We start from the raw sequence: 26,106 nt of genomic DNA on the forward strand, positions 1-26,106 counted from the left end.
ATTTGCTGTTAAAAAAAACAAGAATTCACTGTTTCCAAGAAAAGCAGCTGTGGTGCTGTGAGCTAACACATGTTCCAGATTTCTGTTTCCAGCAGTCACATTGATTAGAAACAATCTACTACCAGCACAGCAGACTTAAATTAATGAGGCATTGATTAGACAAACCAGGTATTGACTGATGACTACAATGGATGGCTTCCTTAGGGACAGGTCTAGAAAGGGTTAAATGAACAACTGACACAAAAGAAACTTTCTGCATTAATGTTCTTTGTCTTTTATTCTATAATATTATAATATTACTGTTTTCTGAGCAAATAAACACATCTTGCCTGATAAATCATAACTGTTCAGGCATCTAAGACATATAAACACTGTACACACATTGTTCAGCAACATTATTAGAAACTGCTAACATGTAGCTGCACTTTGTTTTACACAGTCAGAGAGTGAAACCTATGTGTTCCCACAATTTGAGTTCAAGCATGTAATCAGTGGTCGGTTTCTGACCGCAGAGCTGCTCTTGATTGGATCTCTTTGGGTGTCTCCTGACCAAGCGGTGACATTGATGTTTGGAAATCTTTATCAACACTGCTGTGCCTGATACACTCCACCATGTCAGTGTAACTGCTGTGTTGAGAATGGTCCACCACCTACAAAAGTCCTGTGACCAGAAACTGACCAATGATGAGTTGGCTACAGTCTTCCCAATTAGTTTGTTCTGCAGTCAAGAAAGCCATGAAAAACAATTAACTTCAGACCTCAGACATTTACAAGGACAACGTCATGATCTATCTAAACCAAAGTAAGTAATTGAGACAGCAATAACCTACATATATACACAATCATCATTTATAGTGTAATTTCTACTGGGAGGTGACTGTCCCAAATCCCTAACTCCTATATCCAAGCCATGAATATAATACATGTGTTTGTGTTTTCCTCCCCAAGTTAATTTCTTCCAGATCTTTTCAAGTTACATAAAAAAGGCAGAATGCTGTTCCATGTTTTCATGTCACTACCTAAAAAAAGTGTTTTTTTAACCACACCCCTGCATTTTAGGCCAGGAAATGAGACTGCACCCCTGTCCCTCATGGCCACATGGTGAGCGGTTGGAGCCCATTGTTTGAAGTGAATGGGTCTCTGAAAATCAGTGTGTAACAAAGGAATTGTCACTACCAAAAGCACAGATAACTTCTTTGTGAACAGTTTGCTAGTCATGTACTGGCTACAGACCTCCCATAGAGAAAGAGACAAATAACAAATGTGAACTTAGGGGGCGGAGGTGGCTGCCGGGGGCGGGGGGGGGGGAGGGGGGGGGGGGGGGCATCTTATTTTGCTGAAAAATGTTTAAAATGAAATGATGCCCTCACATGAGGTGAACGTCTTCTACATTTTCATCATATTCAGCATTACACGATCCGCCCCATGGATAAACTGTAAACTTGCCAAGTTCAAATCTGAAGTGCAGGGGTGCACAACTGACAGGTAAGTGTAATCAGGTGTGTTGGAGCAGATAAAAATCACCAAACTGTGCTGGACACCAGCCCTTCAGGAACGGGGTTGTGCATCCCTGCTATAGTGCAACTACACAATCCAGTGCACCCAGCCACGTTGCTTCAGTTTAAAACTGGAAAGGCTTAAAGCTAAAGGCTAAAATCTCCAAATGCTGGGAAACTGGTGGGCTAATAGACCTGTTAGAAGAACAGAATGCATCGCAGTGAAACTGCAGATTAACATCAAGTTCAACTTGTACAATCTTTTTATATATGAGGTATTAAACCTTTTCACATTCATTTATGCCATTTAGGATCTGACCAACTTATTCTCCACAGTTTTCGATTTGAAAGACAGGTGAAAAAAGCTGAGGCCTAGCTGAGCTAGCAGACCTCCGGCACTTTTCTGTTTATCTAAAAGACCTCACTGTGTGTCTCTGTGTCAGTTTTCAAGCCACATGTGATCTAATATGGCTGTTTGTGGTCTAATTCTGGGTTTAATTTAATGCTGTAATTAAATACAGTGTCGTTCTGCAGTGCGTAGGGACATTAAGCAGTGTTTGGAGCGGATAAGAGCCGCTGTGCATCGACACCGACTGTCTGGATTGGTGTGCGAATGTTAATTAAAAATAATGTTGATTTTTTTGGGGGACACGGCGTGTAGTGCTGCTTACAATGCGCCTAAAGTAAAGAAATAATATTTTATCCTGACTGGTAACACTAGTGGAAAAAAAATTGTCAAAATTTGCAAAAATATATGTACACAGGTCACCCCTCATAGTCAGACTTTCTGCCATTGGACCCCCAAGACCTGTGCCACAATTTGAAACTGTCAATATTTAAACATTTGGTGTGCTTTCAGTGTTATTACTGCCTTGGTAGTGACCAAACTGCATGATCAATCATTTATTAAAATTAACATGGTGTAATGTCATTCAGGCAAAAGGACTGTGGTTTAAAGTCCAGGTCAGTTTAAAGCTCAAAATGTGTTCTCAACTCTGACTTTAAACCGCTTGGGTAGAATGGTCTTTTAAAGCAGGTGGACCTCAAAGTGGCCAAACAGTGGAAGCATAGTAGCTGCTTTTAATGAGGTGGGTGGTGAGTGTCTTGTCCCCTTACAGACAAGAGATGCACTCTGCCTCTCATTATGCATGCAAGCTCTGTTTCTACATTTTAAACATAATTTCATTCTGCTCATTTTCTACCTCCAGTGTGTCCCGATTTAAGGCCAATAAACAGACCATCTCCATCACTGATGGAAACGCAGGTGGCATCAGCATGTAGTCATGCCAGGCAACATTAACATGATATTAACATTCAATCAACTGACACCGAAAAACATCACCTCTGTCTGTTCTGCTTTACAGTTCGAGAAGTCTCTGCTGAAAACAGGCTCGTTTTTGAATTTGTGAAATGTGAATTGAAATGCAAAATGGTGTCTTAGCTGGCTGCCTCAGTCAGGGGTCACAGGAGCACTGATTTTATAATGTCATGAATAAGGCTGTGCCATGAAACAAGGACAACAGCAAAGCAAAACTCATGAACTTTTGACACCGGTAACGCACGTTAACATTCAAACAAAGGGCCTCATAAGCTCTCCCCGAGACCGTTCTGGCAGGCTCGGAAAGCTATTCATATTAAAATTGCTGTGGTAAAATGTAAAAGGCTTGAGCAGCGAACAATGTTTTATTGCACCAATTAAATAAAACAGTAAAATGATCCTGAAAACAAACTGTTTGAATGTCACGTCTTGGAATGACAGGTCGACCCTTGATGTTGGATGACAAACTCAGTCTACAAGAGACATCACTGCAGCATGATGCAACACCACACAAGCAATCAGTCAACTACAAACGTGACCTCATACTGTACCAGCAGGGTCTGACAGCTTGTCTAAATACAACCCTGTATGTTAGAGAAGCACGATCAAAATCTGCAAAGCTCCGCAAAAGATATGCTTTGTTGAGTTTCAAGTGAAAACACATCATCTGCATTTTTTTACTGAAAACGTTAGTGCATGATTTCTATTTATTTGTTGAGATTATCACACTGTAAATGCGCCACAGGGCACATTGTACTATATCATCACTGTCCAAAGTAAAACAAGCATCTCCAAACTAGTAACTTTACAGGAGAAGTCAAAACACTTATCTTTCAATTTAAGTTTATGTAAAGTTAAGTGATACTTTTTTAATCCCACAAACAGGAGAATTCCACCCTCACATTAAACCCATCCGTGAAGTGACATACACATACACACTAGTGAATACACACACACTAGGGGGCAGTGAGCACACTTGCCCGGAGCAGTGGGCAGCCCTATCCACAGCACCCGGGGAGCAATTGGGGGTTAGGTGTCTTGTTCAAGGACACCTTAGTCATGGACTGTTGGTACTGGGGATCGAACCCGGCAACCTTCCGGTTACAGGGTCAAAGAGGCTTCGTTCCAAATGATTTAAGCTTTTCTATTTGTCCAATCATTATGAAATTCTCACATCATAAAAGACATCTAGTGTGTTGAAATGATGCCCTGCGATGGACTGGCGACCTGTCCAGGGTGTATCCTGCCTTCCGCCCGATGACTGCTGGGATAGGCTCCAGCAACCCCCCGCGACCCTGAGGGAGAAGAGGCTTAGAAAATGGATGGATGGATGGATGGATGGATGGATGTGTTGAAATGATACAGAAAAATAAAAATACAGATTTTTTTCATTATTGGACAGCAATGATATATTCATTTTCAATGTTAATCGTGTATTAAAATGTGCAGAAGTGTGTCATCTTTAGAGGTTGTTTTCACTTTTTTTCACAAACATCAACAAAATGCCAATTGACCAGGGTGCCCAAACTTTTACACACGACTATACACCAAAATGCCAATGTCAAAGCATAATTGGGTGTTTCTTCAACTCCTGCACCTTGTAGGCCCCTTCAATGACTTTGATATTCAGATGCTGAGAATAATGCACACAAAAGAGTTTTAGTGTCGTAACATTTTCACATACAAAACTGCTGCTGTTGGGATTTACTGTAATTTAGGAAGCATGTTTTGAACATAAATCCCAGTTTTGTTCATTTCCCACAGCTGTTCATGTCCAACAGAATTACTGACTTACAAAATTACATCTTTTCAACTGAAACTGCATAATTTAAATGTTAAGTCAACACATGGTGACATAAATGACTGATCAGCAGCAATATTCACTCACTGGCCACTTTATTAGTCACCTTGCTAGTAAAAGGTTGGACCCCCTTTTGCCTTCAGAACTGCCTTAATTCTTTGCGGCAGACTTTCAACAAGGTGTTGGAAACGTTCCTCAGAGATTTTGGTTGGTTATTTGAGTTACTGTTGCGTTTATATCATCTGGAACCAGTCTGCTCATTCTCCTCTGACCTCTCACATCAACAAGGCGTTTTCGTCCACACAACTGACCGCTCACTGGTTATTTCCTCTTTTTTGGACCGTTCTCTGTAAACCCTAGAGATGGCTGTGCATGAAAATCCCAGTAGATCAGCAGTTTCTGAAATACTCAGACCAGCCTGTCTGGCACCAACAACCACGCCACGTTCAAAGTCCCTTAAATCCCCTTTCTTCCCCGTTCTGACGCTCGGTCTGCACTTCAGCAAGTTGTCTTGACCACCCCTACAGGCCTAAATGCATTGAGTTGCAGCCATGTGATCGGCTGATTAGCTATTTGTGTTAGCAAATAAAATACCTAATAAAGTGGCCAGTGAGTGTATATGGCAATGATTTCTATAAATATATCTGTCCCACATGTGCTTCACAACACTGACCAAATTACCTAATAAAAGCCTCTTTTCAATGGGAACAGAAAGTTAGCCACAGACCACACGGAGAAGGGGGGTGGGGGACTTATGTGGGCATCCCTGGAAATCACAGAAAAGCAAACAAACAAGCAATAATGAAAAATATTTTTGCATTTAGTATTTCCACCACAGTTAGTCAGTTTGGTTTTAGTAGGTATTTGATAAAGACAGAATAAAATTAGCCCAGCAGTAGACAGACCTCAGCTCCCCCCAACACAGACGAGTCCCACTACTAAACTCTCATTCATGCACTGAAAAAACAAAAACTAAAGTTGTCCTCAGTAAGTCCACTGCTTTTTAACTGTTTCAGTTAGTTCTGCCGAGGGCGTTGCAGTTTTGATACATTTTTTCATGTATTTTATTTATTTAACAGTTAGTGAGCAGATTTTCTGTGTTTTCAGATTTTAGTGTTAGTTATACTTGCCATAATAACCCTGATTTTGAGATTTGAACAATTTCATATTAATTCAATTAAAACACTTCATATTAATTGCAAATGTATTAGACGTTGGCCAAAGCTGATGCACCAGTACATCTTGTTTACCATTCATATTAAGAAGCAGTGAAAAAGTCTTTACTGTATCATGTCATTATCATGCACCATGTCATTAATCTGCTATGTTACATGTGTTGCTATAAAGACATTTTCACAGTTTTTCTAAATATTTGGGCAGCTAAATCTACCTGTGCTTGCAGAAACCAGCGATGACTGACTCAGTGTGATAAACAGCCTCCTACGTTCAATGTAGCTCTTTATTTGATTCATTTTATTTCATTTTTATTTAGAGTTTAAACCACTTTAAAACATTTCAGCCCAATAGAGAAACAATTCATTTTATTTCTAAATTTCTAAATGTAAATTTAGCCCACAGAGTGTGAGCCTTATTTTAGTATACACCCCCCCCCCCCCCACCCCCACCCCACCTAATAATTCATATATTTTAGGTGGCAATAACAACTGGCCAAAAGAAGCATCTGCATTTTCTGTGTGAAGAAATCAGAACCAGCATTGGCCATAAAAACTCATGGTGCACACCTACTGCGCATGAATACAAACCATGCGTTGAAAATGATAATCCAGACCATGATGGCAACTTCATAATTATTTTAACTTTAAATAGCCTTTTTGGGAGGCTTCAAACAAAGAGCTGCATTTATTCACATTGCATGCCTCTAGATGTAAGTGAATATAGATTAGTCTATTAAATGATGTTTATTAAACTCCCAGAAATTAAACATCTTAGAGCCCCGAGATTGCCTGGAGCTTTCTGCCATGCACTGCAGCACAATAAACTTGTTACAATCTGTTTGTGAACTGTAGAGCTTCATATTATACACACAGGTTCTGTTAAAAATAAAGTTGCCAAGATGAGTTTGGCAAGTGCTCTACCTTGGAGCGACTCTAAGGGGGGAAAAAAACGCTTTCGGTTCCATAAGAAACTTTTCAATGGATCATATTTAATCGAATTTAATGGATCATATTTAATGGATCATATTTATAGAACTAATGTAGTGAATGTGATGCAAGAGTTATATCCATTAATTTGTAACCTTGGTTACGCCATCAAACTGAACCACAGAACCCAGATCTTTTAGACAATGACTAGCAAAAGAAAAGTTATTTTCGCTAACTTGGTAGCTACTCCAAGTTAAAACTGTTGACCTATATAGCATGTTTTGCTATCTGAACAAAGAAAAATATTAAAAATATTAAAATTTTAAATTTAAAAATGTTCATTTCATTGATATGGGCCTAGCTTCACATTTTGAATTAAACGTCAAATACTTTTTACAAAAAAGTAATAGATTTCAAAACAATGTGTATCTTACATTCCGTTATGTAAACTTATTATCTGATGAATGCACGTAAATTTTTAAGTCCAGTATGCTTCTTACATTTCTAAAAATAACAGATCAAATCTTGTGTGTATTAAACATTTTGGACACAGAAATGAAGACTTTAAGTAGCATAACTGTCTAAGCACTTTCCCCATTATCAGAACAGCATGGGTTCAAAGCCTGGCGGCACTGTTTAATAGAAAGAGTCACTCATTTTACCTGGTAGGGAAATATAATGGAAGTTTACAACACACACATTCTATGTTGTTGACCGAACTGAGATGCAGGACTAAAAATGTGAGTTTTAATTAAACTGAGACATTTGAGTCAGTGAGATGAACATAATAACATAAAAATACATAACAAATATAACATGTTTTCAGTATTGATTAAGTCCATGCTTACCTTTTATTACAGCTTCCATTTTTTCAGAAGACTTGATTTCAGTTTATCAAAGAAATTTGCAGGGATATTTCTCCACACATCCGAAGTTCAGTCTTAGTAGTTGGTTGCACTTTCTGCTTCTTGCGACTCAAGTATTCCCAAACACACTCAGTGACGTTAAGGTCTGGAAACTGGGGTGGTCAGTCCATTGCTCTGAGAACACCAGCAGTTTCTTTGTTTGATTTGCAAAAGTTCTACTTTTTTGGTCTCTTTGCACTTTTTCCTCTACAAGCTTCTTGGCAACACATTCTTTCAAGCCACATCATTGAATTTCCCCTGACGAAGCTATGAATTTTTTTCAGATCTGAAGCAAGAGTGGAGGCAGATTATTTTCTGTACTGTTCATCTGATGATGATGATGATGATGATTATAGTTTTGGTGGTCTACCAGGTTATGTGTGGTTGTGAGTCCCATTTTCTCTTTGAACTCATTATTTCAACTTGTATCTCCTGCAAAATTAATAACTTGTATTTAATGGCTAATTCAACAGGTAGTTAAATCAATCAAGAGTGGTCTGACCATTGTTTGCCATGCACCCTGCCCAGTCCCCCTCTTCAGGCCCAGTGCAACATTCCTGCCTGCACTGCTGGTAGTTACACCGCTGTCGCCCGTGTTAATGCAGTTCAAACATTGATTTTGTCTCATCAGAAGAACCTAGCCTTCTTAAGAAGCAATCATGCAATGGCTTTCTTGGAAATGTGACTTCTCTTCCAGGTATGCCATCAATAATAATCACTAAGTGCTCATGTGATTCAGCCCTTCGGAGCTCCTCCGCATTCCGTTTCGGTTTTATTCTTTAGGACAATAGGCTTAAAACAACTCTTTGAATGTCATCGCTCAAATGATCTAGTAACATTCTGATGTACTGCACCATCTGCCTAACAACTACTGCCGGCATTCTTCAGAGAACATTTGCATATGATTGCCTAAAGTAAAATGTGTACATGACAAACAGAAAAGAAGGAGGGGCACTGGCAGTAGTGAAGATGGCCTTGACGTGATAGTCTAACAAATTCAGGCTTTTTGATGTGACAGTCACACAGTCTTTTCCATCTAATGAACAGAGAAGATCTATTCATCACCAGTTCCCCTTTTCAAACTAGTGCTGATAACAGGTGATACAAGGTCCTTAGAAAGCCAGACACTCAGGTCTGAAGTACCTTTGACATTTTTGGCACAGGCATTAACCAGAGTATTTAATGTGCTGGAGTGGAACCATGTCCTTACACTTCTCTTGTACTTTGAGGTTTTCCTTTAGGTCCATTTATCACGGCTGTGGCTTAAAAAAAAAAGGTAATTATTAATCAATGAATTTTTACGTGTCCCAACCTCTCATTATCTCTATTGAATTGAACAGGCTGCTAAGCTACTGTGCCTTTAAAACTGATCAATTTAAATGAAATGTGTTCTGTCTGCCCAGTCAAAACATTTGTTATAACTCCAGCATGAAGACGAAGCTAAACTGCTGTAGCTTGAACTGCCAGATGGGTCATTCTAAAGAAACGTCCACTTTTTATCTATCCCGAGGAGTCACTGGTGTTACTGATTGTCATTGGCGTCACACACAAGCAAGGTAACGCCAGAGATAGTAACATCAAACCACATGTTCTCAACCAGTAAATCTACTAAAATATGTAATTTAATCCATTTGTTTCCTAATTTTTTCACAATTACCTAAGAATAAAGTAGTCAAAAGACTTCAGCTAAAAGCTTCATATGAAATCATGAGCTAAAAGAGAAAACCTCTGATAACTGAAAAGACACAGCGGACTCACCGTGTGCTTTTCTTCATAGATCCTCAGAAAACAGGTAAAAGGAAGTCGGGTGATGTCATCAGCGTGACTTTTATTGCAAAATAGATTTTTTGTTGCACAGTAACACCACTGATGTGACTCCTGAGGAACTTTTTTGTAATATTTATTTGCCATTTGTTTACTTTATCTCATTTAAATCATATTTCATAGTCATGTATAGTCAACACCTGTATTGCTAAATTGAGGCTCAAGAAGGTTAAAATAACTTTGTTTTATTTTTGAAACAGAAACAAATTGGAAACCTATTAAGTTTTTCAAGTGTTATATATATATATGTGTGTGTGTGTGTGTGTGTCTCTATATATGTATATATATATATATATATATATATATATATATATATATATATAGAGAGAGAGAGAGAGAGAGAGAGACACACACACACACACACTATATTTGGACACGATTGAAATGCCCTTGTATAAGGCACCTAACCCCCAACTGCTCCCTGGGTGCCATGGAAAGGACTGCCCACTGCTCTGGGCAGGTGTGGTCACTGCCCCTTTTGTGTGTGTTCACAAGTGTGCATGTATGTGGGTGCACGGATGGGCACGGATGAGTTAAAAGTCGGAGGTCTAATTCCTCTGTGTGCAAGCAGTTGGCCAATGGTTCTGAATTAGAACTAATCCAGTCAAGTCCTGCTCCTGCTCGACAGACTAACTCAACACTGATCATGAAGCCTTCTAAACAGTGTTTAACCATCTAGTAAATACAAACTTGTTGCACTTGAAAAAGGGCACATAAGTTGCTAATTAGGGTTACTTCGCTGACACACACACCGTGCGTTGGTGTGTCCTCATCATGGCTAATGGTGTGTGTCTAATGCTGAAATTAATTTACTCACATTTCATTGAGGAACTGGGTGGGCTGCCACGATGGGCCAGAACGACTTTGCCAAGCATCTGAAGCAAAATACGAACGTACCTGTGCATATGGAGGCCATGTAGACTACAACTGTAATCAGGTTTCAAACCACACAGGCATCATGATGGACAACAGCTTTTAGCTGCAGGTCAGTTCTGTAATTTGACTTCCCTGTTAATCCAGAATTAGTGTCTTGGTCGTTTTAACGTCATTTAACAATTTGCCATGCCATTCTAGGAAATTCCACACTGGTAAAGTACTTAAGTTTCCAGTGAGAGGCCTATTGGGTCTTACCTTCAAAAGCAGTGGTAGTGGCTTCCCTGGGGAAATTCCAAACTCTGGATGAACCGAGTCAGTCATTAGATCCAAAAATTCACATCTCAAGAATCAGCCATTTTTTCAGGGACAGTTTTCCTACAGATGCCACATAATACAATAAGGAATACTAAACTAACCAACTTGGGTGGTGGTTGTTGAAGGAATTTTGGCAATTTTTCTAATTTCCTTCATGATTTACCTGTTAAGACATTAACAAGCGGACATTCATGCGGCTTAATCTGAAATTATCCACTGTAAAAAAATTCCTAATGGAATGTCTTTAGCTTTGGAGACAGGAACTAGGGATCAAGATGTCACCAACTCAAACAGCCATTGGATTTAGTATCCAAATAAGTTTTTCATTGTAATATTGACAGTGTAAAACAGTGGTAAATTCAAATAAATGCTTTCTTGGGGTACAACTTCGCCTGAGGAAGCCTCTCTCACTTACATCTCAACCATGAATGTGTTTTAAATAAATGTTTTGGGCATAAATGTCTCAAAACTACCACAAAACAATGTCTCGGGTATCAGGGGATGCACCATTTCTTTAAGAGCTTTCGCTAAGCTAGCTTTCAGAAGCATCAAACGCTTCAGATGTTTGGTTACTATCACCACCCCTGTGAGATATTCTGACTGGGTAGTTTCCTCTAGAACGCTGCATTTCACCTAAACCACTCTGAATAACTCTGTCTACACCTTAACCATTTCATTCCGCGAAAATATCTGTGGAATTCCCCTTTAATACTGAGCATCTTAGACGTAAACCCGCTGTGAGGCTGCTGTTGTGTTGTGATATGTTGTATTATACTGCATTATGAGTTTTATGCCACTTTTTTACCTGAATTCTTCCTCTTGTGTGGCTCCATAATGAAGTCGGCCTCAGACAAAAACCACAAGTAGCCAGACGTCGTGTTTAAAGGCTAAACAGACCGTCCAGGCTTAAAACAGTACTTAAAAATATCCAGAAAATTTCCACGCTGTTTAAACAAGCCGCCACGCTACCTGAGGTAAAGACCACGCCTGGCAAACCAAGCGGCGAGCGAGGGGGCGCGGCCACGTCCAGAGAGGGCGGGGCGGCGTGGGGAGGGGCGTGGCTTCCTCGCTCGCTCTCCTCAAAGCCCCTCCCGCTCCGGGTCCCTCTCACTTCACCTGCTCGCTCAGGCCGCCGCCGACTCTCGTTGCGACTCAGCGCCGAGCCAAACTTCTTCTCCTCGCTCTCGGTGGTCCGTGCGGAGCGACCCTCGACTCGCTTTTCTTCACCGTCGTTTTCACTGACATTTTTCGACGGACGCAGAAGCTTCCCGGCTCCTCAGGTGACTGTAAACGGGAGACCTCCTCCGGCTTCGAGAAGGATGCACGCGGTTGTCCGTTTCTTCGGTGCCTTCCTCGCCGCGGCGATGCTCGCTCCAGGTAGGCTGTGTGAAAGAAAGTTCGCCTTCAGGCGCTTCCACGCAACTTTTTATCCTCCGTTTTATTATGTGACGAAACATCAACAAGTGCTCTCACGCGAAGCGGACTTCCTAGGCAGCCTCGGGAGTTACCGAAGCGCTCGTGCCGTCATTGAGAAACGCGCGTGAGACGGCGGTAAATTCCCCGGCGTGTTGTGGGGGAAGCTGCTGGTGGAAGACCCCGTGTGTGAACTTCAGTATAGCCTGCTGTGAATAAAGGGCAGAGACCGCGAAAGAGAGGGGAAAAACATGTGAACTGTTCGCTTCTTACTCGAACGCTCCGTTCCACCTTAAATGGTGCGGCAGTCGCTCTTATTCTGGCACCCGCGCCGCCTGGACTGTCGCGGCTGCCCCCGTTTTAAGGTGGGACGGAACGTTGACTGAGAAGCCTCGGAAAAGAAACAAAGTGAAACGTTGTTGTTGTTGTTGTAACGTCCTGTAACCAGCGACTCCGAGCTTTCGGTGTCGGTGTCATTCTGCCGCGAGGAGGGCGAGTACGGGACTCTCCGATTCCTCACGCTTGTCGAAACTTAATCTAAATACGTCACATATGATCGGCGTCGTTCACTCATTCAGTGAACCCGCTCGGTTGAGCTCAGTTCTTAGTAGTTAGTCTCTTAGACTCAAACTCTGACAGGCAGTCCTGTGAGCAATGACGGCGCGCGGGAACGCAGTGGGTGTGTGCGCTAATGACCGCGTGTGTGAGTGTGTGTGTGTGTGTGTGTGTGTGTGTGTGTGTGGTGGGAACCGCACTGTGTCAGTCATTAGCCTATTGCCTGACTTAGGGTGTCACATGAGTCATCCTTACCAAACTTTTGACAGTAATATCTCTCTCTCTCTTTCACTCACACACACACACTCACCCCTCTCTTTCTCTCACACACACACACTCACCTCTCTCTCTCTCTCTTTCTCTCTCTCTCTCTCTCTCTCTCTCTCACTCACACTCTCACACACACACACACACACACTCACCCCTCTCTCTCTCGCTCTCTCTTACACTCACCCCCCCCTCTCTCACACACTCACCCCCCTCTCTCTCGCATTGTCAGGTTTCACTGTATCTCTCTCTCTTTCTCTCTCTCTCTCTCACCCCCCCCCCTCACATTATCAGGTGTCACTGTACCTCTCTCTCTCTCATTGCCAAGTGTCTCTGTACCTCTCTCTCCCTCTTTCTCTCTCCCTCTCTTGGGTTCAGAGTTTGCTCTGTTGTGGTCAGACTTGCCCGTGTAGGTCATTTGGGGGGAATTTGGGTGGTGGCTACTGCGTTGTTCAGGTTTTTTTACTCCTGGGACTCTATTGAATCTCGCCCCATCATAAGCAACCGTAAAATCTCGGCAAAGATTTGCTGATCTGATTTAATCTGCTAACCACTGCCGTCTCCTTTGATATGAATCTAAGCCACGTTTAGGTTACTGTTTCTTGCCTTGATGTGGCTATAAGCCACATTTAAACCACTGCGTTTTGCCTTGATGGCGATCTAAGCCACGTTTTTTCGCCTTTTGCCTTAATGTGAGTTCAGTCTAGTTTCACTCTGCCGTCCCGCCTTTGTCTCAGTTGAATGAAAGCCCCTCAGCCACCCTTTGGGGACGAAGGCTTACAGTAATAGAACCACTAATGACTAATAGGCCTGATATGACTGGCCACAAAGAATTGGGTAAAAATGGAAGATGGCTCATCTATTGTCCCGAGCCAGTGCCTGTGCCCATGACTGTACTGTAGCTGTTTACTGATGGATTCCTTCAGAACCCTGTCTTCTTGTTACAGTTTAATTACTGTAAATGTGATAAGGAATTTCAACAGAGCAGGAGAATGAGCCCCTTGTGAGAGGTTTGAGTAGGATTCTTGTTCTCAGCCTCTTTATGGAGGACAATAGTCAACTGTTTAAAATGTTTGCTCAGAAAACAAGGAGCCTTCAGCAGCCATTTATCACCATAATAAGAATACAGAAAGAGCTATAAATAGTTCATAGACACTAAGCACTGAGTAGGAGATTGTCCCTGTGCTATTGCTGTTGGCTTATTGGTTCTTACCTGACAAAAGGAAGGGCGTGGTCCCAGGCTGCGTAGCCTGCAGCTCCCCTCATCTCAGCGCTGCCTCTGGGCTTAGCTAGTTATGCTGGCCTGGCGCTCTGCTGTAAAATGCATGTCAGGATTAAGAGTGCTGCTAGATTCCTTGTAAGCCCAGAGGTTGAGCATTCAATTAATTTCTCTCATGCAGGAGGAAAACCTTAGTGCTGTTTGGATTAAAAGCTTCCACCTATCACGTTTTCGACCCACACTTTAACATGACTGTAAACACCATGACTAATCTGTAGTTTGAATGGCGGTGCTGTTTGGGTAGCACCTTTCACTGTTTTCACACAGACGCACCACTTCATAGGGCCCATTCTGATTTATAGTGGTTGAAGGCCAATATTGGTGCTCTGTGTGAAAGGATTTGTGATTCAGTGACAAATTTAGCCCATTTTAAAATGAAAATATCATCAACTTATGAGGAGTAAGCGCTGAATCATGCCTGCTGGTGCTTTCCGTTCTGTTTACGAGTGCGGTTTCACTCCAGTGATGTCATTCTGAATGACATTTGACTGCTGAAAGGGTGAACGACCACAATAAATAGGAACTGAAAATCGAGAGAGAGAGAGAGAGAGAGAGAGAGAGAGAGAGAGGAGGGACAGACAGATTTGGACTAAGCGAGGAATTTTAAATTCCATTAAGTTCACCGTGCCTAGATGCAGCTCTGCTGGGAAAGCCCAGCGCCGGTGGAGCGAGCAATCAGCAGAAAGCCCCCCTGTTACCGTCCTTTTGCATTTTAGCACGGGCGCTGAATCATTTGTCTTTGCTTATTGGCACACATGAACTGCTTCAGATTACTGTCAATTCCGATGAGAAATCAAACAGGAAAGCGTGTGTGCTTAAAAGAGCTCTCTAATTAGTATTTGCATATTCATTTCTTTGTAGCAAAAGTATAGAATCGCTTTCAAGTCAGTGGGAGTGCTTGGGCGAAAAAAGCACACGGCTCTAGGGCCTTGTACTGCTCGGAATAACTAAATATGGAAATCAAAGACCTCGTACAAGTTCGTGTGGCGAAATGGATGTGAACATCAATCCGTCATGTTTACGGTTGACGCGTTGTTTGTGCTGGCCTTATGTGCTTAGGCTATCCATCCATATTTCTCTTCGAAGTGATGAGTCCATTACTGCATTACTTATTGATGTGTCACCAGGCAGACCTAAGGATACTTACTGCTATGTCCTCCGAGATGGCTTTTACAGTAATTTCCCTCTGACCATATGACAGATGAGGCATCTGCCTTTTGCCGGGACCTCACGTCTCCTCAGTCTTTCCTCACTGTCACACCGGGTGTTGTCTGTCCATTGATGTTGCTCTCGTCTCATCTACTAATGGATTAATCGGAGCCCCAGTGGGGGGGACCTACTGCCTAGCCTGGAACTAACCGCCCTCTAGAGCTTTCATTCATTTAAACTGAGCAGATTCTATCTGTTCAGCTTCTCCCCCACCTTATTTTCCCTCACCTTTCAATTGCCAGTCTGTTTTTATCATGTCCAGTTCCATTATGCTGTATGTGAGTCTGATGCATATTAGGGCTGTAGTGAAAATATGGATATGGAGGTGCGTGAATCTGACTGTGTCGACCCCATGATCTGTACAGAAGTCAAGTTAGATGAACGTTATGTAGTAGGCCAGTTGTGTGGTTCCTGATATTTCACTCAACATGTACTGAACATGGATTACTATGCGAAAGACCACCTTTCATTTTTTCCGAGCCTTGCTTTCAGTTTTTCAAAGATGTCTGCAGGGACATTTCTCCACACCTCTAAAGTTTAGTCTTTGAACTTTGAAGAAGTTGGTTGTATTTTCTGTTTCTCACAATCCAAGAAATCCCAAAAACATTCATCAGTGTTGAGCACTGGCCTCTGGGGTGGACAGCCCTCTTCTCTCTGAAAGGTGTATGCTGTAAGTACTGTCTATCTGATGGTGATAGTTTTGGTGGTCTTACCAGGTCTTGCATGATTGCTAGTCCTAAAAACTTCATGAATCTTCATAGTTTTAGAAACCACTGTTTTTTCATGTACTTTCATTTGACTTATTATTGCTGTTGCTATTGTTATTATCACATATTTAGTGTCTTTAAAAATCTTGTGAAAAATAAATCAATAAATGAATAACTAAACAGAATAATAAAAAAACTTAATGGCCACATTTAGACGGGAACATTTTTAAGTACAAGTGTGGTTTTCTAGATGTTGCGTGGGAGTCAGCAGTCCCATTTTCTCAATCTTTTTTTTTTTTTAATTCCAGTTTTGGAAACTCCTGTTTCCTTTCACTTTCCTGTTCCTTGTGCACATGAATGATCTCATATCTAATCTTCTCAGACGTATCTCCCGTAAAATGAATAACTCAGTCTGACTTGTACATATGTACAGTGTATTACTGTATAATCCTGAACATATGAGCACATGCCAAAATGCTCTGATAGAGGAAAGAATTGTATTGCTGTTGAGAAGCAGCTGCCCCAAGCCAACCTTTGGGTACTTCCCAGCCCTAAACTGTCATTTCCTTCAACATTGCTGCCTGACTGTTGTGCCCAGTCTAACAAACTTCTCTTCAGCAATCAGCAAACGCAGTGAGGTCAACATATTGCTCATTGTAATGTGAGCTTGGGTAATGGTGCACAGAAGCAGCCAGGGATGATAGGCTCCTTGAACATGGATCTTGAACATGGAACCACCGGATATTCCATTGAGCTTAACCAACATTTGCCTTCCTGCTGTGAAGTCCTCCCCAGCACAGTCCAATATGGAACCTTATAAAGAAAGGAAAAAAAACCTGTGATAATTCCATCTGCTATAACTTGCCCAGGTTCCTCCGAGACTGACCTGTTTTCTGTCGAGCTGTGAAAAAAAGCTGCATGTCAGAGCACACTTAAGAAAAATCAATAGCCATCAAAAGAAATCTTCACTGACCACAGCCTTCCCCACTTCAGCCCATTGAAGGGGTAAAGGTCTGCAGCTCTTGAATTTTTTTCAACATTAGAAAGCAGTGATTATTGTGCTCACACCTGCCAGTCAGCTGCCAGCGGCTCTACTTGCTTTTGTGGAAATGTGAGGAATTAATTAGATGCATCCGAATCTGTGTGATATAATTAACTGAGAAGACGAGACTATATGGTGAGAGTGCAGGAGAGCTTGTCAGGAGGTGCTGTGCAGCAGACGGCGAAAGATCCACCATCAGTCTTTAATGAAGTGTCATTTCGCCTCGTGGTTGATGGCTTGGTGTTTAAGGAACCATAACTAGGCTCTTTTGGGCCCATTTACCGCTCGCTAATATAAACGTATTGATGTGAAAGTCGATGGCCAGGTCAAAGGATAAGCATTGATCGTCCAATTATTCTCACAAACCTGTTCTCAAGCATGCACTCCTCGGCTATAACTCACGAGCGCAGTACTTCCTGTGCGTGTCTGGGACCTGTTCAGTTTTAGCAGCTATTATCTGGCTGGCGGAACTTTATTTATATGTTTGTTTACTTGGGATTGGGTTATAAGTCTCCCTACGTCTGAGCCTGTTTTATTGATCAGTTTGGAAGATAATACTGCTAATTGAGGCCTGTTGGGTGCCCTGTTTTCTTGGCCCCCCACAAGGGGGGCCAAGCACCTTCACTCAGGATCAAGGAAACCACAGAGCCTAACCTGTTAATGGGTTCTTTTCCCTCCAATAGAAAGCTTGTTCTATTTGTCCGGGCGGCATTTCTCCATTAATGTTTAATGTTTGTCCTGGTATTTATATCTGCTTTTAGAAAAAGGTCAGGAATCACAGTAGGTGAGTTTTTTTTTTCTCTCTCCATCCTTTTAAATCAAATCCTGTCAAATATCCATCTGAAGCTTTGAGCGCATCAATTCAGCCTGACATTCAAAGTCGGCCAACCTTTTTGGCAGCTATGGAGACGTACGATAACTGGTTTGCCGTTCGGAGGCCGCTGCTTTGATGGTGCCTGTGATGTGCAGATTGCATTTCTTCACGTGTGAGGAGGCGCTTCTGCCTGCCGTTCGCGCTCTTTAAGTGACGCTTTGAACCCAAAAGGCCGTGACAGGATGGCAAAGTTTCCCATCCCTGGCTTATAAGTATTAATGGATGACATGCGATTTTTAAACAGGCACACGTGTAATATGGATGTTCCAGTAAACCTACATTGAACCCACCATTCCTCCATGAAGTGGCTTATTTAATAGAAAATAGATTGTCCTGTTTTTTTTGATGTAATATAGGGATGCACCAAAATTTCAGCAAACTTTTGGTTTTTGGACAGACAAAAAAAGGAAATATTGACCAAAAAAATCAGAGATTAAACAGGGCCACAGTGATGGACAGAGTCTAAGACTTTAAGAATCCTTTTAATTGAGCGGTCAGCTTTGTAACACAGCTGTGTAACTGTTCATGGTTTATATGAGGGACGACTATTAAGAAGTGGTACAGCACCCAAGAACTTCTCCGCTATAGCTTGGACACCCCCTTGAAAACATGACATCCCACTCAATATGCAAAATACAGCAAAGCAGAAGCAAAAGAAAACCGAGTCAAAGTGCAAAGTTCAGCCAAAAGCTAATGGAATTCATCACCTTCACTGACCAACTGTTCTTTGTTGATTGGATTTCATGGCACATACCATAGCCTACATGCTGTAATAATTCATTTTTAAATGTTTTATCTATGGTCTATCTGTTTACGTACCAGTCGTCAGTAAACAAAACGGCTTGTTTAATGGCAAAGAGTAACGACAGTATCGTAAATGCTGTTGTAAATAATTATCTGGTTGTCGTAAGTCGACCTCAGGGTAAAGAACAAAATACAAGAGAAATGTAGGATGTGGCCCCTTTAGGTGCCCATATTCAAGTCACATAAAATATGCAAAGCAGACAAAGTTTACTCGCTCGTGGTCCACTCCTAGTGTGTGTGTTTGTGTGAGAACTAGAGCAAAGCTGTGACCTTTATGGGAATGTTCCCTTTTACAAGGCCTGACTACTAACTAGAGAGTAGTAGAAGTGGGTCATGTGGGCAGTGTTTAGTGTTTTAATTGCACTCTCCTTCTCGGTCTCTCTCTCTGGCTCTTTCGTGTCTCACTCTCCCTCCTCCTGGTGTGTGTGTGTGTGTGTGTGTGTGTGTGTGTGTGTGTGTGTGTGTGTCTCTCTCTCCCTCCTCCTGGTGTGTGTGTGTGTCTGTCTCTCTCTCTCTCTCTCTCTCTCTCTCTCTCTCTCTCTCTCTCTCTCTCTCTCTCTCTCTCTCTCTCTCTCTCTCTCTGCCGAAAGAGGAAGTTATATTTCAAAGCTTGAGTACTCTGCTGGAATTGGCATTACAAATAAACCAGAAGAGCCACAAAATGCCACGGAAGTCCTTTCGTAAATACCGGGCAGCCAATCAGAACAATGGGCAGTTCAAATCATAACTGACCCTTTGTGAATTTCCACGTGATCCTGATGTCACCATCAGGAAATGTGGTCTACACATGGACGGTTAAACACAGAAGGTTCACTGGCTACACTGGCTAGATTCTTGTGATTACAGTGTCTTTTTTTTTTTTTTTTGTTCTTTTTAAATGGACCTTTCCTTTTAGAATATGAAATAAAGGTAAAGGAGCCCAGTGAGCTCAAAACAACAAAATGGAGGCTTCTTCAGACACGTGAAGCACAGCCAAATGAGTGATTAACACAAATTTCCCATTGACAGATGAAGTGTAGTCCAAGACCAGATTGCACCGTGTCTGGAGGACCGGTCTAATGTGTCTGTCCTACGTGGGAGGATAGGTCGATGCCATTTATCTCTCCAGCGTGGCTTATTGCAGTATATAACGCTAATGAAAGAGGGTCAGGCATTATTCCGCTCGCCGCCCAGCCCCATCCACCCCTAAGTCCGGAGCCAAGTTTTATTGCCGCTCTCTAAATCACGCTTTTAGAAGTTGAACTGTTGTCTCTCCTAAACTGGGTAATAAATACAACTACTTCCAATGATTTAGCGGTTGCCTGTGATAGGGCAGATGGGCGGGGAGAGAAACTTTGATGGACGGTTTTATCTCTGAACGAGAGAGGGAGGGCAAGTTCAGCTGCAGGTTCAGTAGGACGTTCCAGTGTAACCAGATTTAATTAAAGCCCTGCCAGGGGAAGCCTAATAAAACCAAGCATGAAGGAGTCGTTAAGCTTTCCGTAGTTAACACACTCTCCCAATTAAAAAGAAATGTGCTTGAATTAAAGATTACACACGCTACAGCCCAAAAATTTAGAAGCTTTGTGAACATAAACATGAGAATTTTTCCACAAGCTCATAAACGGTAGCGTGTAACGACATTAGAACCAAAGAGTTTGAGTATGTAGTCTGCAGCAGTAGTTTTAAGCTCCGTACCAGGGGTGGCCAACATTGCTCCTGGTGATTGTCCTGAAGAGTTTTATTCGCAGCTCCAATCATATATGCCTCATTCTCATATTCGGATGCTTCTGAAGGCTTAATGAACTGAATAGAATGTGTTAATGGAGGAGTTTGTTAATAATTAAACGGAGGCCTGTTTCGGGGAGCACATTCAATTAAGACAAGGTTCCTACATTTCAGTTTCACAGAAGCTAAACATTTTGTTTTGTGCTTCTGGTTATCAGCTTCCTCTTCTGAACCAGGTTTAGATACTCAAGCTATTATTCATCCTTGTGCACATCACCGTGTGGTTCAGAAACAGCTGAACAGTTGAGGAAAAGTTGAGGAGCTTAAGAAAAAGAAATGGACTGTAAATATGTAGAAAGTAAAGCAGTCATAATGACAAAAGGCAATGCCACTGCCAACATGTTAAAGCTTAAGGGCATAATAATCGCATATATCATGTCACCATTGTTGCTATTGCCAAAAATTACTTCACAGAAGAAGGAATAACATCCTCAACTTTGAATGGAAGAAAATGGGAAAAGATCCTATTCTGAGTTCTGAAATTTTGAGACAATGGAAAATGGGCAAAAGCCAAGGTAAAGTCATGTTAAACAATGAAGACTTATCTGTGCAGTAAGATTTATTTCCTAAACTGAAAGGTATCATTTTACATGATTGATGCCACAAACATCACAAAGGGTTAGGGAACCAGCCTCGTGACCAGAAGGTTGCTGGTTCAATCCCCTTAGCTGACAGAACATTCCCTGGGGCTGCCTAATGCTCTGGGCAAGTGAACTTACTGCCCCCTTGGGTGTGTGTGGGTGTGTGTGGGTGTGTGTGTGGGTGGGTGTGTGTGGGTGTGTGTGGGTGTGGGTGTGTGTGGGTGTGTGTGGGTGTGTGTGTGGGTGTGTGTGAGTTGGTGTGGGTGGGTGTGGGTGGGTGTTTCACTGCACAGATGGGTTAAATGTGGAGGTGAATTTTCCCATTGTGGGACTAATAAAGGGTAACTTAACTCAAAGGGAAAAAAGTGACCCAAAAAGGACTGGACAGGTCCATCTCTGTCAAAAGATGGTCTCTGATTGATCAGATGCTTGGCCTTGATTGGTCAGAGAGCTTCATAATCCGTAATTCTGCACTTGCCATGGGACAGGTTAAACATGCTGCTTAAGTTGCCATTTGAGTTAGGTGACTAAGCGTGAAATCTTCGTAGTCAATATGATCAGTATGAGTCAATATGGTCAATAGGACAGTTGGTTTTCAAGAAAACCTTAAGGCCTTCCCCATAACTAAAACTTTTTTGCAAACCGGGGAGAATACATTCCATACTCTTTTGGAAATGTTGGTTGAAGTGATAATTCAGCCAAAATTTAAATTCATCTACTGCATGTGGTGTTGGCTGTTGTTGGTTTGTATCACTAATGCATTCTGTAGTCCTTGCGGCGAGAACGATTATGGCAGGCAGCCGCCGCGCTCAGCTCCTGCGAGGCCGAGGGAGAGGCGCATCCTTTCATGCGATAAATTAGTCGCGGCCCCCAGTACGCGGGCGGAGCTCGGGCCCAGCCATTGGAGCGGCGTTTGAGGCTGCACTGTTCTAAAGAGAGTTGGAGAGGAGAAGTTTGAGCACAGGAGGTTCTTCTTGAGTGCAGTGTACACCGGACCCCATCGACTTAGCACGACGGGGTGGGAGGAGAGAGGGAGAGAGAGAGAGGCTCTATTTGTACGCCTCTGCTTGTTCTAGCAGCCTCATAGCCCCAGGCTACCTTCCGCCGGCCCCCGGAATTCCACCCCATGCAGTTGATGCACTCTCTCTGTCTCTGTTTACATCTCAAAAACTTTGCGGACAGAGCTTTTAAAAACCAAAAAGGGGGGAATTTAAAAAAAAAAAAAGATTTTTTATCAAGCCACATGGGCTGAAAATTTCAGCTCTGCAAACTTTTAGGATGTTTTGCTGGCTCCTTTTGAGTTTTGTGAACACCTAACAGAAAGGATGAAGAGGTAGGCTTTTCTGGCTGTTTTCACTCGGGTCCTGGGGCTTTTCTTTATGCCTTTACTTCAGACACAAAGCTTAGGTTTGATCTGTTTGTTAGATCAGTCTTGCCACTGGGCATCTCACTCGGTCTTTCTCTCAGGCTCAGCATCCCTCATCCCTGTTCCCCCTTTTCCTTTCTTCTTTTGCTGTGACAGCCATCACTAAACTCAAGCAAAATTGATGTATTACCCTCCAGAAGAGGTCAAATACAACCGGTCCAATGTTAAACTGTTACAGATGTGCAAAGTGAGCTCCAGTGGGGCAAAATAGAGAGTGCGGAAATGAATGTGAACGCTTAAGGAAACACCTCTATAAGCATAAGTTCATACTGGGAAAAGGCTTCGGCCATGGAGTGTGGAACCTCTTATAATAATACCATTTCATTGGAAAGCCATTTCTCTAATACTGGAAGTCAGGTATTTTGTCCCCCAACAGTGCCCTTTTGATATTCCATCTGGCCTGTCATGCTCTCTGACAGGTTTGTTCTCTTCGAGCTGGAATAGCTCCCTCCTTCTCCCCAGTCTCCATTGTGGCAGAGAATAGGCATCAAACAATGGAGGAAGGATCTCGCTGTGTATCTGGACCTTTCAAAAGTTATAGCCAGACCATTCAACTGAAAAGTCCCTAAGGTGGGATCAAGCTGCGTCAAGTCACTCGGTTTCATAATCGCTTTTCATCACATTTCATAATGTTCCTCAGTTGGTAAAAGTAGTGTCATCTACTTAGTAGCTATTAGCGGGTAGGAAAACCTTAGGAACAGCAGTCTTTGCTTATATCAACAGTTCCTTATATCAACAGTTAGTTCCTGTACATTGGATTTTTATGAGGCTACTCTCTCTTACACTCTCTTTCCTCTGCTGTGGGGTGACACGGTGAGAGAGCTTATTGCTGCAGTCCATTTAGCCGCATGCTGAAAGCTCCGTGATAGTGCACTCCTGTAAGCCTAAAATTAACCTCCAAGGGGGCCAAGCACTTTCTCCACTCTTTTATCCTTAAAAGGAAGTACCTGTAGTCTTACTTGTAGCTGTTTGAGATAACACCAGGTCTTGAGAAGCCTTGGAATAGCTCCCTGTATTGCATACTTTTAGGCGTTTAACTGAAAGCCTGTTCCTGTGGCGTAACAGCATCTTGTGTGTTTAGAGGCTGTATTTACAGGTGGGGAGCTTAACTTCCCCTTCTTTCTCTCTTTCTTTCCTCCAGACCAACTTTTTAAGATGTCCAAAAGATTTCCTCCGGTGTGTTTCTGAAAGATAAGAGGCAGTGTATTTTTCTGCAAGTGCTGTGTTAATCTTCCCCGGTGCTCTTGTACAGGAGACAGAAGCAGCAGTATGTGTTTGATTCAGGCTACACACTAGTCTTGTGACCGCAGTTTGGACTCCAGTTAATGAAATTGACCATCAGAACAAAAGGTCCCTCATACGGAGACCTTAAGTAAAAATGATATAAAAGCTTTAGAAGTGCTGGGGCAGTCCTCAGTCGTTGGTCAGAACATTGCTGTGTGGCTGTTTATATAGAAGTATGGCTGTGCTTTAGCAGTGCACTGTTTGGTTATCAACATTTTGATACTGTATTTACATTATTGATCTAGGATGCTGCAATATGTAAATGAGGCCTCCTGTCAAATTATAGTTTCTTCTGTGTGTGATGTGAGAATTCTGGACCACCTCAGATGTTTCAGCTCAGTTCCTGCATAAACTTGCATGCCAAGTTATAACCAGGTCACGTCAAAAGTTTATGAAGACATATTGCAATCTGGTATTTTGTCCATGACATGCAGTTCTAGTTGATGTATAAGACCGGGTAAGCTGAGGATAAGGTCTAGGCTGCTTTCAACTTCCAAGCCATCGTATCGCCTGGACTCAGTGTGTCACAGTAAGTGGCATCAGCTATTCTCTTTAAGGGAAGGAGGAACTCATTTAAAAGCAGCGTCTGTTATTCCTTTTTCTGTTTGAGTTTCCTCGCTTAAGATTCTCCTCGACTCCATTCCAAAGGGAGTTTGCACTGGGCCCAAATGTCATTGTGAAACTTTTTTTTGATGGATGTGGTCAAGACACAGTAAAAGTCTTTGACAGTTGAGGTCATGCAGTTGTCCTCTTGCACTGCCCTTTAACCCCTCCCCACAGGGCGGATGGGGGCCCTAGTGACATTTACTTAGTTGCATGTACTTGAGCAAGATGTTTCATGGATTTATACTTTTCCAATGATAAATCATTTTCAAATAATTTTCAAATGATAAAACTTTTGATTCCACTCATGTTCATTTGTGAAGAATGTACTTCTTTTTACTCATTTTATCATTTAGTGATTATTATTTTGTTACTAATTCATTGTGTTCCATTTAAATATGTTATGTTGGTGACAGTCTGAACTGCTTTGTGATTGGTCACACCTCAACTAGAACTGTCAGTGGCTAGTTGTCCTGTACCGAAGGTTTCAGATTTATGTTTCTTGGGACCTGCTGCTGATTGGTACTGAAAGGACCTAACTGTACTTAAGGATGCTCTCCTCGATCTTTGGTAACACTTGGTAATGACACTTTATTGAATTCTTACTAAGTACTATTACAATATGAATAAGGTTACCAGAATGTACATCAGGACTTTTGCTATGTTCTAGACGGTCCTTTAACAAGTAAAGAATAGTATTAACATTGTGTCCAATATGATATTATGGTTATGGGTATTCTGTGTCATCTTGGGTACGTTGACGGAACGCTGCCTGTTGAGGCTCATTGTGGTTTTGGAGCGGGATATTGGATATTCCTTTCAGACACTGTTTCAAACATTTTCACGTGGTCTGTTCTAAAACTGTTATTTCAGTAGCTTGCCTCGTCCTTGCCCTCTGTGGAATGGAAGGGGGGCAGGTACAGTATCTTCCCATAAGCTCTGAAGCCTTTTGATCCTAGGCTTCTTCAAACTGACCTGAGAGGCCCCAGCAGTCATTCACTGTCACAGTTTATCCATGCCATCAAATTTTCCAGCTTCATTGAGAACAGCTGTCATTTGGGGCGGAGGCTCTATTGTCGCTTCCCTGAGTGTTTTCGCCCAGCAGCTGAAACAAGCTCTCTGACCCCCAAGGCTCTGTCTGTTTCTCGTGTGCCATCTGGATGACACTAGTTCCATAGAGGCCTGCAGAATGTAGTACGGCGCTCAGTCATCTGTGAGTAATCCTGATTACAGCAGTGACTGAGTGCTGCATTTGTAAGCGTAGCAGAGGAGGACTTTCGGCACTTGGACTGCTAAAACCGCTGGCTTTGATTGGAGAAATCCACACAGCTTCTCCTGTGCTTCAAAAAGAAATCCCCTGAGTCAGGAGTGCTCTTTCTGACTTTTATTGGATGTGATGTTGTTTTGCTTTGGCACAAATGTTCTTCAGGTGGTCCTGCTTTATTGAAAACGTGGGTCCACTTTGTGTTCTTGGACAAGAAAACAAAACAAAAAAAATGTATTTTTCAATCACATTTCAGCATATGCTTTTATTGTAATTAAATCCAGATTGCCCTGAGGTTTCGTGTGGTAAGGTCAAGGTGAGATGGGGGTAAAACTGACTGTTCTCTATCTCTCTGTTTTTCTTTCTCTGATTCTCTGGTGCCAACTCCTGTGTT

General features: G+C 42.2%; 1 protein-coding gene and 1 long non-coding RNA gene across 3 annotated transcripts in view; one reads left to right on the forward strand and one right to left on the reverse strand.

Annotated features, from left to right (window-relative positions):
• Positions 1–314: 314 nt before the first annotated feature.
• LOC108423759 lies at positions 315–11,721 on the reverse strand. The gene is made up of 3 exons (XR_001857579.2): positions 11,443–11,721; positions 10,578–10,697; positions 315–718 (listed from the first exon to the last, which is right to left on the reverse strand). It is a non-coding gene; the product is annotated as an uncharacterized LOC108423759 (long non-coding RNA).
• Positions 11,721–26,106, forward strand: part of alcama (activated leukocyte cell adhesion molecule a) — a 101,955-nt gene continuing 87,569 nt past the window's right edge. For both annotated transcript variants that reach the window (XM_017691358.2, XM_017691361.2), the window contains exon 1: positions 11,721–12,014. In XM_017691358.2, the coding sequence (XP_017546847.1) occupies positions 11,957–12,014 (58 nt within the window). In that variant the 5' untranslated portion in view covers positions 11,721–11,956. The remainder of the gene's footprint in view (positions 12,015–26,106) is intronic.

This window comes from Pygocentrus nattereri, chromosome 18 (assembly GCF_015220715.1).
Source record: "Pygocentrus nattereri isolate fPygNat1 chromosome 18, fPygNat1.pri, whole genome shotgun sequence".
NCBI lineage: Eukaryota > Metazoa > Chordata > Actinopteri > Characiformes > Serrasalmidae > Pygocentrus > Pygocentrus nattereri.